General features: G+C 38.3%; 1 protein-coding gene across 18 annotated transcripts in view; it reads right to left on the reverse strand.

Moving 5' to 3' along the window:
• The window catches only part of RABGAP1 (RAB GTPase activating protein 1), a 169408-nt gene that overhangs the window by 73710 nt on the left and 79137 nt on the right, over positions 1-16561 (reverse strand). For 12 of the 18 annotated variants that reach the window (XR_015136365.1, XM_086325323.1, XM_086325313.1 and 9 more), the window contains one exon: positions 16375-16525. Coding sequence is in view for 16 of the 18 variants with exons in the window: in XM_086325323.1 (XP_086181449.1) it covers positions 16375-16525 (151 nt within the window). In the remaining 2 variants the exon portion in view is untranslated. Of the gene's footprint in view, positions 1-1398; positions 2101-2517; positions 2902-11332; positions 11707-14124; positions 14192-16374; positions 16526-16561 lie in introns of those variants that run through there. The other 6 variants (XM_086325328.1, XM_086325325.1, XM_086325324.1 and 3 more) reach the window with 4 other exon arrangements.

Raw genomic sequence — 16561 nt, forward strand, 5'->3', positions numbered from 1 at the left:
TTTATATAAATTATATAATTTGACTGCACTTTTGCTTCACGATTCAACACACAAATTTAAAATTCATGTTTAAGTTTTCACATTATTCACTGCATTGAGAATTTTCTCAAGAGAATAAGACAAAACATTCGGCTTTCTGAATGGCAGTATGGAAACCTGCAGCATAGTTACACTGTGACATACATGAGGAATTCATCACTGAATTACTATACAGTTAATTCATCACTGTATTTTAATATTCCCTGTTAAATCAATTGTACATGAAGCCTAAACAGCTAGAAAGAACCCAAAAAAGCAACAAGAAAACAAAGACTTTGAAAAATGCTGACGCTTTTCACAACCAGGTTTAGTCATGCCAGCTGGAGAGGTGTTAGATATGGCTTTATTCATTTTTAAGTCTGAGAAATACAGTTACTTCCATGACATTATGAACAGCAATTTATCCTCGTGGTCCTGATTTTTCTAATTCAAAAGCACTTAAAAAAATCATTTCTGCAAACTTAACAAGGTATTTTGGATGGATCACTTGTCAGCTATTGCTTAGAATCAAATTATTAAATTATTTTGTCCCATATTTCCCAGAGAACTAGAGATACAAAAAGATAAAAAGGAAACACACACATACAAAACACACAGCAACTCAATATTTGAACCACTTCAGACATGAAATCCATTAAGAGGGCCTTTGCTCCGAACTGTGTAAGGGTCCTTAGCTACCATCTGACTTGCACAAGAAGTACACATGGCCCCTGATAGGCGCTTTAGTCCTCTTTGGAAGACACTGTTGGAAAGACTATAAATGACACAGTTGCAGAAACTATTACTAATAGCAAGCCAGGTGGTCAAGAAGGATGCGAAGCGGTTGCTGTGGCCAGTAGAGCTCTCCAATAAGAAGTAGATGATGTACGGCAACCAGAGGATGTAAAATACACTAGTAATTCGGAATAGGACCATGGCATAACGCTTATCAGAACAAGCCTGCACCTCCCCAGTCTCCCCACTCTGGCTGCTGAAGCGGGCTTGCCTTTCGTTGATTTCCTTTGTGTGCTGTTGGCAGATGCGGAAGATGTTGAAATAGGTGAAGCACACAATGAGGGCTGCTGGGGCATACAACATCATCACGATGAACAGGGTGAAGTAGGGGTCGGTGTGCCAGGACTCTGCACACCACTGAAACACATCTCCATGATATCCAGGTTTGCCCCAGTGGAAAAAGGAAGGCAGGAAGACCAGAGTGGAATATAGCCAAATCAGGAAAATACACAGACGTAGTCTCCAGGGCGTAACCAGGGTATTATAGGTTAAAGGTTTAGTGATAGCAATATATCTATCAATGCTGATACAGGCCAGAGAGGCCATGGAGACACTCTTCAGAACTGATACTACAAAACCAAATACCTGGCAAGTCAAGGACTCCTCTACTGGAAGCGGGTGGTGGAGGAGTGATAAAGAAGGGACCAGGCAGCTTACCCCAACCAAGAGGTCAGCATATGCCATAGTCTGGATAAAGTAACTTGTAGTATGGTGGTTCAACAAAGGTGCACAGTGAAATACAAAAATCACAATGATGTTGCCAGAAATAATCAACACAGTTAGAAACACAATAATCAATACTTCCAAAAGGCAAAAATTGACAGTTTCCAAGTAGCCAAATGCCAAGAGGCAAAAAGAGTGGCTGCTCTGATTACCATCCAAGGTAGAGTTCATCTTGAGCTCAGGAGTGATCTTTCACTTCATGCTGCCGCTTGGCTGCTGCCAACAGTTCAAAGGAGCAGCTGCTGTCATTGCGGTCAGCTCTGTGTGTCTGCAATAATGCCCGAGGAGCCTTAGTCCCCAAGCTCGCGATGCTGCCGCTCTGGTGCATTGCCTGCAGTGTAATTCCCCTTTAAATCCTTCTTGGAATAGGGAGAACCAGCAGCAGTTGTCTGGCCAGTCCCAGATGCGGCCATAGTACCAGGTTTACCATACACATAGCACCAGGGGAGTAAGGCAAACTCTGGGTACAAGGTCTTCAGCCAGTGAGGGTGGGGGGCAGGGGCAGAAGAGAAGGGAGGAAGGCTAGGACTTCAGCAAGAGTTGTAATGAGTCTCCTCTGAACAGCTGACAGAAGAAAAGGAGAGAGCGTTTTACATTTTGTATCCAATGCCCTAATCAAGAACCTGGCTAGCTCAAGCTGGTATCCCACCTCCCACTCCATCCCACCCCACCCAGGTCAACTATTCACGCCTACCCTCAGCAGCACCCCCACATAAATGGTTCTTACTTTACAGGGGAGGTGCAGCAACAGCAGTCTTTCATGACCAACATAAAGCAAAATCAATCGCCAGTCAGATCAATCTAACCCCATTTCCTTTCTTTTGAGCTTTTCAGGGGAGAAAAGGAATCTACTTATACCATTTAATTACCACTAATAAAATTAGCCAAGATAACTTAATTTTTTTTATTGATTCCAATATTTTGCCTCTTAGAAAACATTTCAATAGCATTGATCTGTCTAGCTCAATTTCCGAGTATTACCTGTAATTCTGCATGCTGCAATCCAAACAAAAGCCACAGAACATCCTTAGCTGAAAGCCTTGCAAAGCAGGAATGTGCCTCAGCCTCGTTTACTGCAGAACTGAGACACAGAGGGAGGGGATAAAGGAGGAGGAGGAGAAATAGGGAGAAGAGGGGGCTTGGGAAAAGGAAGAGGCGGGGGAGGGGAAAGAAGAAAACGCCCGGGTGCGCACACAGGCTCTGGCATCTTTAGCAGCTCATTAGAATTCACTGCCAGAGAAATGCTCCCCGATTTCCAGACTGCACAGTGAGGGGATAACTTAATATGCCTGCAGTGCAGCGTCTGAAAGCTGTTTCCTCGTCGGTCTGGAACCCCCCTCTTCGTAGATTAGCGGAATTTAGACTGCCAGTAAGAAGAGGAGGTAGTAACCAGGACTGAGTGCAAGCCGGGAATTAGACTGAAAAACACTGCCAGAGGGCTAACGGTGAGAGGAAATTCCTATTTTCTTGTAGCATTTCCCACAGAACAAAGAGCAATGTTAAAGAATGAAAGTATGTTAACAGTGCATGACAACTGAAGAATCAAAATCCAGCACCAGAAGTTCTAGCTAGAAGACTACATATTTGGCATTAATTTCTTCTCATGGTTCACTATATACGGATCAGTTTTAAGAAACATGACCAAAATAACAAGCAAATTTAAAAATTAGGTCTTTAAGAGAAAAAAACAAAGAAAATCCCATCCATTTCAAATACTGCAGAAACAGCACACACAAAGAAGAATTACACTGTTCCTATATTCAACACTATCGTCTGGTTGAAATGTCATAACTTGCTTCTAGTTTGCTGTGAAGTGGTATATATACAAACAAAAGATGGGCAAGTAAATGCACCCACAATTACAGGAAGTTTCATGGTACAAACTAGCTTTGTATCCTAGAACACACAATCTTGTCTGTGCCTACTAACACAAATTGGGATTGTACTGTGGCATTTCAGATGATGTCAAATGAGCACAATTTTCAGCTAACTGGGAGTGTCAAATTATGACAATTTTTAGTTAATTGTGTATTTTTAATATCTTTTCTCCCAGGTATCTTTGGACTCTCAGTTCATTCTTCTAAGTTTCACATAACTCAGTAGAGTAAAATAAACAAATGTTGACATCTGAAAACATTTCAGAAGGTCTGCATACTGGGATGGAGATGTATATTATGAGATCCAACTTTCATTTTTTGTTTGCTTCCCACACATGCTTTCTCACTACAGGCAATGGTTACTCACCATCAGAATTCAATTACATTTTAAGATCTGAAGCACTGTGCTTATTACACAAAGGCAAGGAACTAAAAAAGCCTATTAAGCATAAGTTTGATAGCTTAATCGACAGGTCTTACTGGAAAAGATGGCAAAGTATGTCAAAAGGACCCATGACACTGAACTCCCATCGGTTCAAATCCTTGCTTCCTTGCTCTATTATCACTTAGCTTCTCTTGGCTTTAGTTTCATCACCTTCAAAATGAAGATCATACTCTCTATTTCATGAGATTGTTGAGAAATAAAGCAGATGGTGTACACAAAAGGTTTACCAACATCTAAGAAACAGGAGGTATATAACTTTATTTTCTTCTCATACAACTCAAACAGCCTTCCTAGTCTGTGTTTTCCCACTAGTCACCTTGTGCTGCTTGAGGCTTGGGCTCTTCTGAATCCTAAGGTGCCCTCTCTCACTGTGACTGCCTAGTTCTAAGGGTGGTAACAACAGTCATTTGGATACACTGCTGCCCTGCATTCCTCAAATACATTGAGACTGTATATACGTAGGCAAGAAGGAATGATGATATGGCATTAAAAATTATTCCCATTAGACAGGTAACTTCTCTGCCTATGTCTCCAGATCTGATTTCACTCCTGAGTTCTCTTTTCCATCCACAATTTGCCTACTGGTCACACATCTTCTACTTGGATGTCTTATAGAGACTTCAACCATAGCACATCCAACAATTAAATACATTTTTCCTACCAAATAAACCTCTTTTTTCCCCTGAGATTTCCCCAAGCACTCAGGTATGAACTCGGGAATCATCTTGACCACTCTCTCCCTTAATATACCATTCTTACTCACCATATCTTGGGAATCTATTTCTATAATGGCTCTCAAATTCATTTCCCCTTTTAGTTTTTAATATTTGGGGCTATCATTAAATATTTTCTGTACTTCTTGTTCATTTTTATAATCTATTCATTTCTGCTTGTTAAATATCCATCAGCACATGCTTTATTAGAGTTATTATGAACTCCATTATGCAAGAAGAGTCTATGGTTCCCAATGACTTTCCAGTCTGATCTCACTAGTCCAAATCCCCCAAATACCTTGCCCTCCAGCCAAACCAGATTACTCATTACCCTCTACATTTGACGTAGACTTTATTTCTGATCTTCCTATTTTCAGTGCTTAATAAATATTGACTTAAAAAAGAATAATTTCTGAGACTTACATTTCAATAAATGGCAAAACCATTTGCCAAAGCTAAGAGTCCATGTTTTTCTAACTACTTGTAATTTGGGCACGTAACTTAGTCTCTTATTCCATCTCAGGTTTCTCATATATAAAATTAGGTAGTTATGCTGATATAAACAGCTGTTACATTAACTGATAGCTTTAAAGAATTTAAAATGTTATAAAAATGCAATGAAACCAACAAGCTGTTACAATACCATTAGTAAAACAGTAGTGCTTTCAATTTTGTTTCTGTTTTAATAAAACCACTCTAGGAGCAGCTATAATCAAAATATTTGTGTGTACGTGAGCACACGTGTTCAGTCACTCAGTTGTGTCCTGACTCTGTGACCCCATGAACTGAAGCCCACCAGGCTCCTCTGTCCATGGAATACTCCAGGCAAGAATACTGGAGCAGGTTGCCATTTCCTACTTCAAGGATCGAACCCGCATCTTTTTCGTCTCCCGCATTGGCAGGCGGATTCTTTACCATGGCCACCTGGGAAGCCCTCAAAATATTCATACTAGAAACTAAATAAAAATAATTAGTTAAGAGTTATATGTTTTATTTTGGATTAAAACAAACCACTTTTTTTAGAGGACAGAAATTATTAATAAGGGAAAGCAATAAATCTGTGTCTTCACAAAAATTCATCCATACATTTCCCTTTTAAAATAATGTAGTTGTATGATGTATTTAGTAAGAGTATTTCTGTATATATGACTGAAAGAAAATACATTAAAAATCAATTCTACTTTTCATTGGATAATGGGATTACAAATGATTTTTTTTTCTTTGTGGTTTTATGTTTTGTGAATTTGCTAATTTCTATGTACTATTTTTATACACAGATAAAAAAGACAGCCAAAGTAATATATAACATGTCCTTTTGGTAAAACTAACAAAAAAACCTGGCTGTATAGATGTCCTCCCAGAGCCAAGCTGAACAGACAATGCCAGGTTAAATCACCTGTTTCACAGGGCTCAGCTCCATTTGGCCTTATGTCATCACTGCAACATGCCTTCAGACAGTCCTTGGTACTCAATTTATTCATAATGGACTCTGATGGCCTCAGTGACAAATTCTTACAGAATGACAATGTAACTTGATGAAACATGTAAAATTGTTAATATTTAACAAAGCTAGTGGAGGTGATGAAATTCCAGTTGAGCTATTTCAAATTCTAAAAGTTGATGCTGTGAAAGTGATACACACTCAATATGCCAGCAAATCTAGAAAACTCAGCAATGGCCACAGGACTGGAAAAGGTCAGTTTTCATTCCAATCCCACTGAAAGGCAATGCCAAAGAATGTTCAAACTACCACACAATTGCACTCATCTCACATGCCTACAATGCGGGAGACCCAGGTTCGATCCCTGAGTCGGGAAGATCCCCTGGAGAAGGAAATGCCAACCCACTCCAGTACTCTTGCCTGGAAAATCCCATGGACTGAGGAGCCTGGTAGGCTACAGTCCATGGGGTTGCAAAGAGTTGGACACAACTGAGCAACTTCACTTCATACTTCACATACTAGCAAAGTAATGTTCAAAATTCTCCAAGCCAGGCTTCAACAGTTCGTGAAACGTGAACTTCCAGATGTTCAAGTCGGATTTAGAAAAGGCAGAGGAACCAGAGATCAAATTGCCAACATCTGCTGGATCATCGAAAAAGCAAGACAGTTCCAGAAAAACATCTACTTTTGCCCATGAGTGTCAGTGGTGGCCTGCTGCAGGGTTGGGGGTACTGAGTGCAGCAGTGCCTGAATGGGATCTTTTGAAGGAGGCTGCCATTATCTTCATTACCTTCACCATAGTTTGGCCTCAGGTAAGGAGGAGGAATGGCAACCCACTCCAGTATTCTTGCCTGGAAAATCTCATGGATGGAGCCTGGTAGGCTACAGTCCATGGGGTCGCAAAAAGTCAGACACGACTGAGGGACTTCACTTCACTTCACTTCAAGGAGGCCTGAGGCCAAGCAACAAGGAGGGAACACAGCCCCGTCCATCAACAGAAAATTGTGGATTAAAGATTTACTGAACTTGGCCCCACCCATCAGAACAAGACCCAGTTTCCACCTCAGTCAATCTCTCCCATCAGGAAGCTTTTATCCATCAGAGGACAGACAGAATGAAAACCATAATCAAAGAAAACTAATCAAACTGATCATATGGACCACAGCCTTGTCTAGCTCAATGAAACTGAACCATGCCGTGTAGGGCCACAAAACATGGTCCACTGGAGAAGGGAATGGCAAACCACTTCAGTATTCTTGTCTTGAGAACCCCGTGAACAGTATGAAAAGGCAAACAGTTATGACACTGAAAGATGAACTCCCCAGGTTGGCAGGTGACCAATATGCTACTGGAGAAGAGAGGAGAAATAGCTTCAGAAGGAATGAAGAGACAGAGCCAAAGCAAAAACAACACCCAGTTGTGGATGTGATGGGTGATGGAAGTAAAGTCCGATGCTCTAAGAGCAATATTGCATAGGAACCTGGAATGTTAGGTCCATGAATCAAGGCAAACTGGAAGTGGTCAAACAGGAGATGGCAAGAGTGAATGTCGACATTCTAGGAATCAGAGAACTAAAATGGACTGGAATGGGTGAATTTAACTCAGATGACCATTATATCTACTACTGTGGGCAGGAATCCCTTAGAAGAAATGGAGTAGCCATCATAGATCACAAGAGTCTGAAATGCAGTACTTGGATGCAATCTCAAAAATGATAGATCTCTGTTCATTTTCAAGGCAAACCATTCAATATCACAGTAATCCAAGTCTATGTCCCCGACTAGCAATGCTGAAGAAGTTGAACAGTTCTATGAAGACCTATAGGACCTTCTAGAACTAACACCCCCCAAAGATGTCCTCTTTGTTATAGGGGACTGGAATGCAAAAGTAGGAAGTCAAGAGCTACCTGGAGTAACAGGCAAATTTGGCCTTGGAGTACAAAGTGAACCAGGTCAAAGACTAACAGTTTTGCCAAGAGAACGCACTGGTCATAGCAAACACCCTCTTCCAAAAACACAAGAGAAGACTCTACATATGGACATCACCAGATGGGTCAATACTGAAATCAGATTGATTATACTTACCAGGGGCTATGCATTGTATTAAGTGGTTTATTAAGTACATAAAACTAACAACTCAACAAATAAGATATTATTATTATACCATTTTACACACAGTAAACAAAAGTTTAATGCTAAATTGCCCAATGTCAACGGCCTAAATACAGAACCAGGATTTGAATCGAGACAATCTACCTTTAGGTGGACACTAAATCACTCTGCATAGTGCCTTCCAAACCTGAATATATGATTTGCCTCTTAAAATGCTTAAATGACTTCCTATTGCCTGAGGTATTAAATATGCCTTATTTAAGCTTTCTAAGATCTGGCTCCTACCCACCTACTTTCATACACTTTGAAACTGCCAAGCTCTTTCTCATCCTTGAGAACATGTTTTCAACTTTTAACATCACACATGCCATGCAGTCCCCCTATCCTATCCCAATAATCACCCTCTCTCGATAATTTACGAACACGAGTTCATAGATGAAACTCTTAGATGAAAAGTTCTTGTCATTTGCTGCACAACAATATGTATTTTCTTATCTATAACCCTCATGCAACTTTATTGCAATTGGTTAGTTAATTGTCTACTTTAGATTGTAGATTCCCCTAAACCAAAAAACAGGTACATTTTATTTATGGGCATATCCGTAAGACCTTAACACACAGGCTGACACACAGCAGGCTTTCAAAGGTATTTCTGACTGACTGAATAAGAAATACTTATAATACAACAGGCAATTCTGTTTTTGGACACGAAGACCTTTCAAGTAAAATTCTAGTATGACAACAACTTAATTCACTGGTAATTATTAGGTTGATACATAATAAATTGAATTATAGTCTCATAACATAAAAAGATCTTGAAAACTGCCTGGACAGATATGACTTACAGAAACTCAAAGAGGATACATGAATTTACCAAGACGGGATATGGAGACTTAAAAATTACTTTCACAAAGAACAATTTAAAGGAACAGTGTCTTAGACATTAGAATGCTATAACAAAAATACCACAGACTGAATTGCCTACGAAGAACAAATTTATTTCTCATTGTTCTGGACACTGAAAAGTCCAAGACCAAGGTGGCGGCAGATTGAGTATCATAGATATTTTATACTGTGTCCTCATAGGACAGAAGGGGCAAGGGAGCTTTCTAGGGTCTTTTTTAATAAGGATACTAATCCCATTCATGAGGGCTCCACCTCCTTGATCTATTTCCTCTCAAAGGTCCCACCTCCAAACATCATCACACTGTTGAGGGTACGGGGTGTTAGGGATTTCAATATATGAACTTTGGGGAGACATGAACATTCAAAACTACAGCAGACCTACTACAGCAACTGCTATATGGGAACAGATAATAAAGTTCTGAAAGTCCCCCGACAATCTGTTTTCTTACAAAATTACATAGCAAGAGCACTGAATTGTGAAACAGTAGAATCATGAGCTATTTTGGGGGCAGGTCTCAAACATGGTATTTCATTTTTCCAGAATGTTAAAGCTTAAAAGAAGCTCAACCATTTACTTCAGTAACTTCATTTCACAGAAAAGGAAATTAATAGTCACAGGTGCAGAACTTCATTTGAGTTCATATAAGCCAGTGGCAGAGCTGACACTAGTACTCATGCTGCCTAACTTCATGGCCAGTGCTTTATTTGCTAACTTGCTACCTTTTTGTTTAGTATCAACAGGAGGTTCTCATCATTAAAGCTTATTGAAACCTTCAGTTCAGTTCAGTCGCTCAGTCGTGTCCGACTCTTTGCGACCCCATGAACTGCAGCACAAGAAGCCTCCCTGTCCATCTCATGCTCTGTGGTCCCCTTCTCCTCCTGCCCCCAATCCCTCCCAGCATCAGTCTTTTCCAATGAGTCAACTCTTTGCATGAGGTGGCCAAAGTATTGGAGTTTCAGCTTTAGCATCAATCCTTCCAAAGTACACCCAGGACTATTAATCCTTAACTATTACCAAAACCACTAGAAAGATTTTTAATTAGAACAATCTGCAAAATAATGAAATTATAGTTAGATATTCAAATTAAAATTTTCCAGACTGGTAAAATGTCCAAAGACTTCCTTTGGACAATTAGAAACATAAATACTGATTATCTGGGCTTACTAATAGTTTAGGTTCTGGATAAAAGCCTGAAATTCACGGCAAAACACTTGCCACTAAAATAACTAGAGAAAACAATGCAAATAGACTTCAGAGAAGACAAAGCTAACTAACAGAAGGAAAGAGAAACATTAGAATAGGTTGCTATTTCATTATTGTATTAAAAGAATCCTTTAAGGCAGCCTTTTGATGTAAATTTCTGGTACAAAGCAAAACAAAATAGAGTCATTGATATAAAAGGTGAAAAATAACCAAAAGAAAGACAGACCAGAGGATGATTCTGGAAGTTGGAAACCAGAAAGTACCCTATTTTTCCTCCACTCTAAATTCCGATTTATTTGACTCATAAGAACCAAGGAGCTGTAAATCTTATAGCTGGGAGTAAGAGAGGCCATCAGTTCAGATCAGATCAGTCGCTCAGTCGTCTCCGACTCTTCGAGACACCATGCATCGCAGCACACCAGGCCTCCCTGTCCATCACCAACTCCCGGAGTTCACTCAGACTCACGTCCATCGAGTCAGTGATGCCATCCAGCCATCTCATCCTCTGTCATCCCCTTCTCCTCCTGCCCCTAATCCCTCCCAGCATCAGGGTCTTTTCCAATGAGTCAACTCTTCACATGAGGTGGCCAAAGTACTGGAGTTTCAGCTTTAGCATCATTCCTTCCAAAGAACACCCAGGACTGATCTCCTTTAGAATGGACTGGTTGGATCTCCTTGCAGTCCAAGGGACTCTCAAGAGTCTTCTCCAACATCACAGTTCAAAAGCATCAATTCTTCAGCACTCGGCTTTCTTCACAGTCCAACTCTCACATGCGTACATGACCACAGGAAAAACCATAGCCTTGACTAGATGGACCTTTGTTGGCAAAGTAATGTCTCTGCTTTTGAATATGCTATCTAGGTTGGTCATAATTTTCCTTCCAAGGAGTAAGCGTCTTTTAATTTCATGGCTGCAGTCACCATCTGCAGTGATTTTGGAGCCCAAAAAAATAAAGTCTGACACTGTATGTATGAGGCCATATGAGTGGCTTATTTACTAGTTTCCTCACCCTGCGTCTGACAAGCTCTAACTAGAGACTACGGTTGAGAAACCCTCTGTCAAGACCAGTAGGAAAAGAAAACAAAGAATCCAGGAGTATTTGGTCTACAGAAATTTATTCCATGAAGCCAAAGGTAGTTCAGTATCAAGAAGTCTATTATATGTTGATAATGTATCTACTTCATCAACAAATTAAAGAAAATCATATTTAAGTGCTGAAAAATTCCTTCATAAAATTTCAGTGTGTGTGTTAGTCACTCAGTCATGTTAGACTGAGACCCCACGGACTGCAGCCTTCCAGGCTCCTGTGTCTATGGGATTCTCCAGGTTAAAAATACAGGAGTGGGTAACCATTTTCTCCTCCAGGGGATCTTCTCGACCCTGGGATGGAACCTGGGTCGCCTGTAATTGCAGGCAGATTCTTTGCCATCTGAGCCACCAGGGAAGCCTGGGAGATATTTCAGTAGACATTCCTAATTAAAAAAAGCAAACTCTGGATAGAATAAATCACTTAAATCAAATAAAAAGTACTTACAATAAAAAAAGCAACCCAAGTGAATAGCATGCTTTCCAGAAGTCTGAAAAACTAAGATCATTTTAATTAAAATCAGGAACTCAATAGTGATGCTACTTATCACCATCATCATTAAACACTGTCTTAATGTTTCTATCAAACAGAAAAATAGGAAAATTTAGCAACCTGCATAAATAGTGAAAAAAGAAGTGAAACTGTTTTTGCTATTATCATATATCTGAAAATCTCAAAGGATGCTAGTATAAACAGGAGGATTAATCAAAATATCAAGAAGTACATGGATAGAGAATTTTAAAAAGTCTATTCTCTATTGTAGCAATTAGCTATTTAGAAATGGAAATCAGAAAAAAAAATTCCATTTGGTATAGCAAGAACACTCTAAGATAATTCTTAGGAATAAATTTAACTAAAGAGGAATAAAACATGTATGAAAGAAGTCTTAACAAACATAAGATCTGGGCAAATGGAAAGACATACTATATTCCCAGATGTAAATATATTATAACAATGTAACTTGTAACGTAAATTAATATATAAATTAAATGTAATTCAAACTAGAATCCTTATATAACCTTACAGGATGATGGTGAGACTGGAGAAAATGATTTTAAAGTTTATATGGAAAATTACATATGCAAAAATAGGTAAGAAAATTATTTGGGAAACAATGAAGAAAAAGACTTGCTTTACCAGATAATAGAACATAACTCAAAGTCTCTTTAACCAAAACCAAAACCATACTGGTATAGGAACACATAAACATCAAATTGAACAAGCTAGAGATTAATCCTAGCATGTATGAGAATTTAAGATTAACAAAGATGGTAGTTCTACTCAGTAGGAAAATAGAAGTAGCACAACTGGTTAGCCATCTGGGAGAAAGTAAAATTGGACTGCTATCATATGCCATGTACAAAAATAAATTTCAGATGGATTAAAGATGTACAAATGTAACACATACAATAAAAATTTCACAAGGAAATGCTGGAAAGTACATTTACAAAATCTCGAGGTAGGATAAACCTCAACCAAGACACAATTTTCTACATAAAAATTGAAAATGTTTTGTATGGCATAAAACTATAAAGTCAATATAAATCTCAAATTCTAGAAAAGTATATAATGAAGTTACAAAGAATTAATATAGGTAATCATATAAAGTACTTATAAACTGACATCTTATAATTAATAGAAAAATATACAAAGAATACAAAGAGATAATTCATGGAAGAGCAAATCACTCAAATTTACTTGTAGTCAGGGAATTGCAAACTAAAGACATAATGGCATCATTTACATCCACTGACAGCAAAAATTATAGTGATATCAAATACTGTCTGGGATATGGGCTAATAGGCACTTTCCTACATTGCTGGTGAAACCATGAACTGCCACAGCCTTTCAGAGAAGCAAGCTGGATATAAGTAAATTACATACAAAAATTAAATAGCAAGTTTAAAAAACGTATTACCCTCTGATCCAGTAACCACACTACCGAGACTATTCCATAAAAGTCAAAGATTTGGAACATTGTGTAAGGTTGTTTAGTAAACATCATTTAGAGACTGAAAATTGAAAACAAAATAAATGCCTAGCAATAGCACAATGACTGAATAAAAAATTGCACTGATTTAGTCTATCTGGGTTTCTATAACAAAATACCACAGAACAGACAGCTTATGAACAGCAGAATTTCATTGCTCACCATTCTGGAGGCTAGAAGTCTAAGATCAGGGTGCCAAACAGTTGGGCTCAGGTGAAGGCTCCCTTTTGGGTGGCACACTGCCAACTTCTAGTTGTGTCCTCACATGGTGGAAGGTGAGGGAGCTTTCCCTTGACTCTTTTATAAGGGTGCTAACCCTAGCATGAGGATTCTGCCCTCACGATCGAGTCACCTCCCGAAGGCCCTACTTTTTCAATATCACCTTGGTATAATGGATAAGTTCCAACATGAATTTTAAAGGACACCTTCAGATCATAGCACCTGTTATATGCAAGAATGTTCACAGCAACTTTATAAAAGCTAAAACAAGAAACAAAACATCTATAATACCAGAATAGATTTTTTAAAGTGTGATTTATTCATACAATGGAATATTTGCAGCAACTAAAAAAATGAAAACAAATAAAAAACGAACTACTGGGATTTCCCTGATAGTCCAGTGGTTAAGAATCTGCCTGCCAACGCAGAGGACATGGGTTTGACTCCTGGTCCGGGAAGATCCCATGTGTCTTGGACCAATTAAGCCGGTGGGCCACAACTACTGAGCCTGTGCTCTAGATCCCATGCTCCACAATGAGAAGCCACCCCACCGACAAGCCCAAGCACCACAACCAGAAGAGTAGCCCTACTCACCACAACTAGAGAAAGCCTGCATGCAGCAACGAAGACCCAGTGCAGCCAAAAATGAATTTTTAAAAATCTTAAAAAAAAACACAAAAAACTACTGATATACTCCCAAAATGGATGAGCAGAAAAAGTCAGATACAAACAAGTACATGCTACACGACTGTATCATTGTTTTTAAATGAAGTTCAAGAACAATCAAAACTAATCTAGAGAAAGAGAAGTCAGAACACAGTATTGGTTTTTCAGGGGTGGAGTAGGGGTGGTTACAACTAGACAGGGACAAAAATAACTTTTTGAAGTGATGGACATATTCTTTCTTTTGGTAGTGATCAGAGCAGTGTATTAACATGTAAAATGTCATCGAGCTGTAAATTTGTGTATTTAAGCCTATGTAAATCACAGCTTGCTGTAGAAATAAATTTAAAAATACGTAGTTTTACGACTCAAAAAAAAAAATCAGAACAAATTTTAAAATGTCAATTACAGTGATAACTATTTCTAGGAAGACAGAAAAACCTAGTTTTATAGATATAGCCAATATATATCTTGTATTTAACCTATGTAACACTATAGAATAAAACAAAACAGCATCAACTAATATTATGATGGTTAAATGACTTGTACATTCTGATTACATGTCAGCAATTTAATATACATCTTTTAGAAAGCTTTTTAGTTTCTATCATCCACAGTAAGTTTAATGTGAAATATAAACTTGACATGACACCAGCATATATAAAACATTAATCAAATGTATCAGATATTGTTAAGAGCTGATCTTTTAACACATCATCTAACTACCAGGTTCTTCTTTGAGAAACAGGTATCACCATTTTCATGGAACCACAAAAAGAGAATATTCCATGTCTTTAAATTATCTGTATGAGTAGCCACACCAAAAATACTTAAGAAATAATTTTTGGCCAAACATTTCAAAGGACTTCAAAATGTTACAATTACCTAACAGGACTTGCAAATAAAAGAAGAAAATGAACTAGCTGTACCTTGGCTAGTCTCTCACACACTGCGTGCCCTGTTCTTCCATGTTTCCAATGATACTATGAGTACAACACTCTGTCATTCTTTCATGCCTGGTAAGGTCTTTTCTGAAACCCATCTTAAACATTATATTCCTGATAAACACTCTTCCTATCCCCCCATGCGGAATTAGTCACTCCTTTTGATGGTTTCTACTGTGCTTTTCCAGATTACCACACAACTTATGTTAACTGCTTTTGTTTGACTTCATAGCTCCAACACTGCAATTGTAATAGGCACTCAATATAGTGGGTTAAACAATTACACTGACACAATCAAGGGAATCAGAACATTAGTTCTTGAGAACATTTTTCTTGACGAAAAATATTTTGAGCAAATAAAAGTCATTATTCTGGTGAGGAAAGATCTGACTTCATGTTCGAATTCTATCCTTACCTACAAAGTACTAAAAGAAAAAAAAAAAGTAGTTTTATATCAGTATTATTCACTTCTCATAAGGTTTAGTATATTTTTAAAAGAAGTCCTATTACTTTGTCACACTGAAAAATTCTCATATATTATTGAGAATTCTGAGCAGTTCATTCATAACTCAGGTTTGAAATTTCTATACCATCAAAGAAACCGCTTCCTAAAGATGAAGATTTTAAGAATTTTGGAAAACAAAAGCAAAGCTTAAAACCAGTTAACAATGAGTGCAAAAGGCGCAAACCACTGCCTGACCTAGCAGAAAATTAAATTTTTGCATGCCTATACAAAGAATAGTTGCGTTGCTTCACTTGCAAAACCTTGAGGAATTCATCAACTTGAGAAGGGGATACCATAAAAATTGAGAATTCAGTTTAGAGGAATGAACTGAAAGGGAACATGGTTTAAGATGATAGAACCATGTTCTTCCAATTGTAAAAAAAAAAAAAAAAAAAAAGGACTAGGCCATTACTTACAAACAGCACATTTCTGGGAAGGGTGAAAAGGATTAAAATAAATAAAGGAAAGTTTTTACACACAGCACAGCACAACTGACCTATACACAAAGGGCAGAGGCCATCTTTTGCCTCTGAGGTGAAAAGGAAGGAAGAAAACCTATGCCTTCTCCTTTGTGCCAACACTGGAAATAACTGAGCCAGAAGTCTGAAAGTTCTATTCTTATGTTAGTTAAAGGAATTACATAAAATTCTTGGTAAGTGAATAGACAGAATAATCTTTTATTAATAGAATTCTAAAGGAACTAATGCTGAAGCTGAATTATCATCCCCTTACCTTAGTGATGAGAATTCGGTATTTTTCTACCAGGTGGTCATTGTTGTGACAACCTGCTAGGAGCTGCCAGACTTCTCCTCGAAGAGCTTCAGGAACACCGCTTCTTACTAAGGATGACAACTGCTTTGGCCTCACGCTCAAGTTGAGATGCCTAAAAACAAAGCCATAAGCTGTAAGTGCATAAAAG

This window comes from Bos grunniens, chromosome 11 (assembly GCF_055505025.1).
Source record: "Bos grunniens cultivar Pamir isolate PY7600 chromosome 11, Bosgru_T2T1.0, whole genome shotgun sequence".
Classification (NCBI taxonomy): Eukaryota; Metazoa; Chordata; class Mammalia; order Artiodactyla; family Bovidae; genus Bos; species Bos grunniens.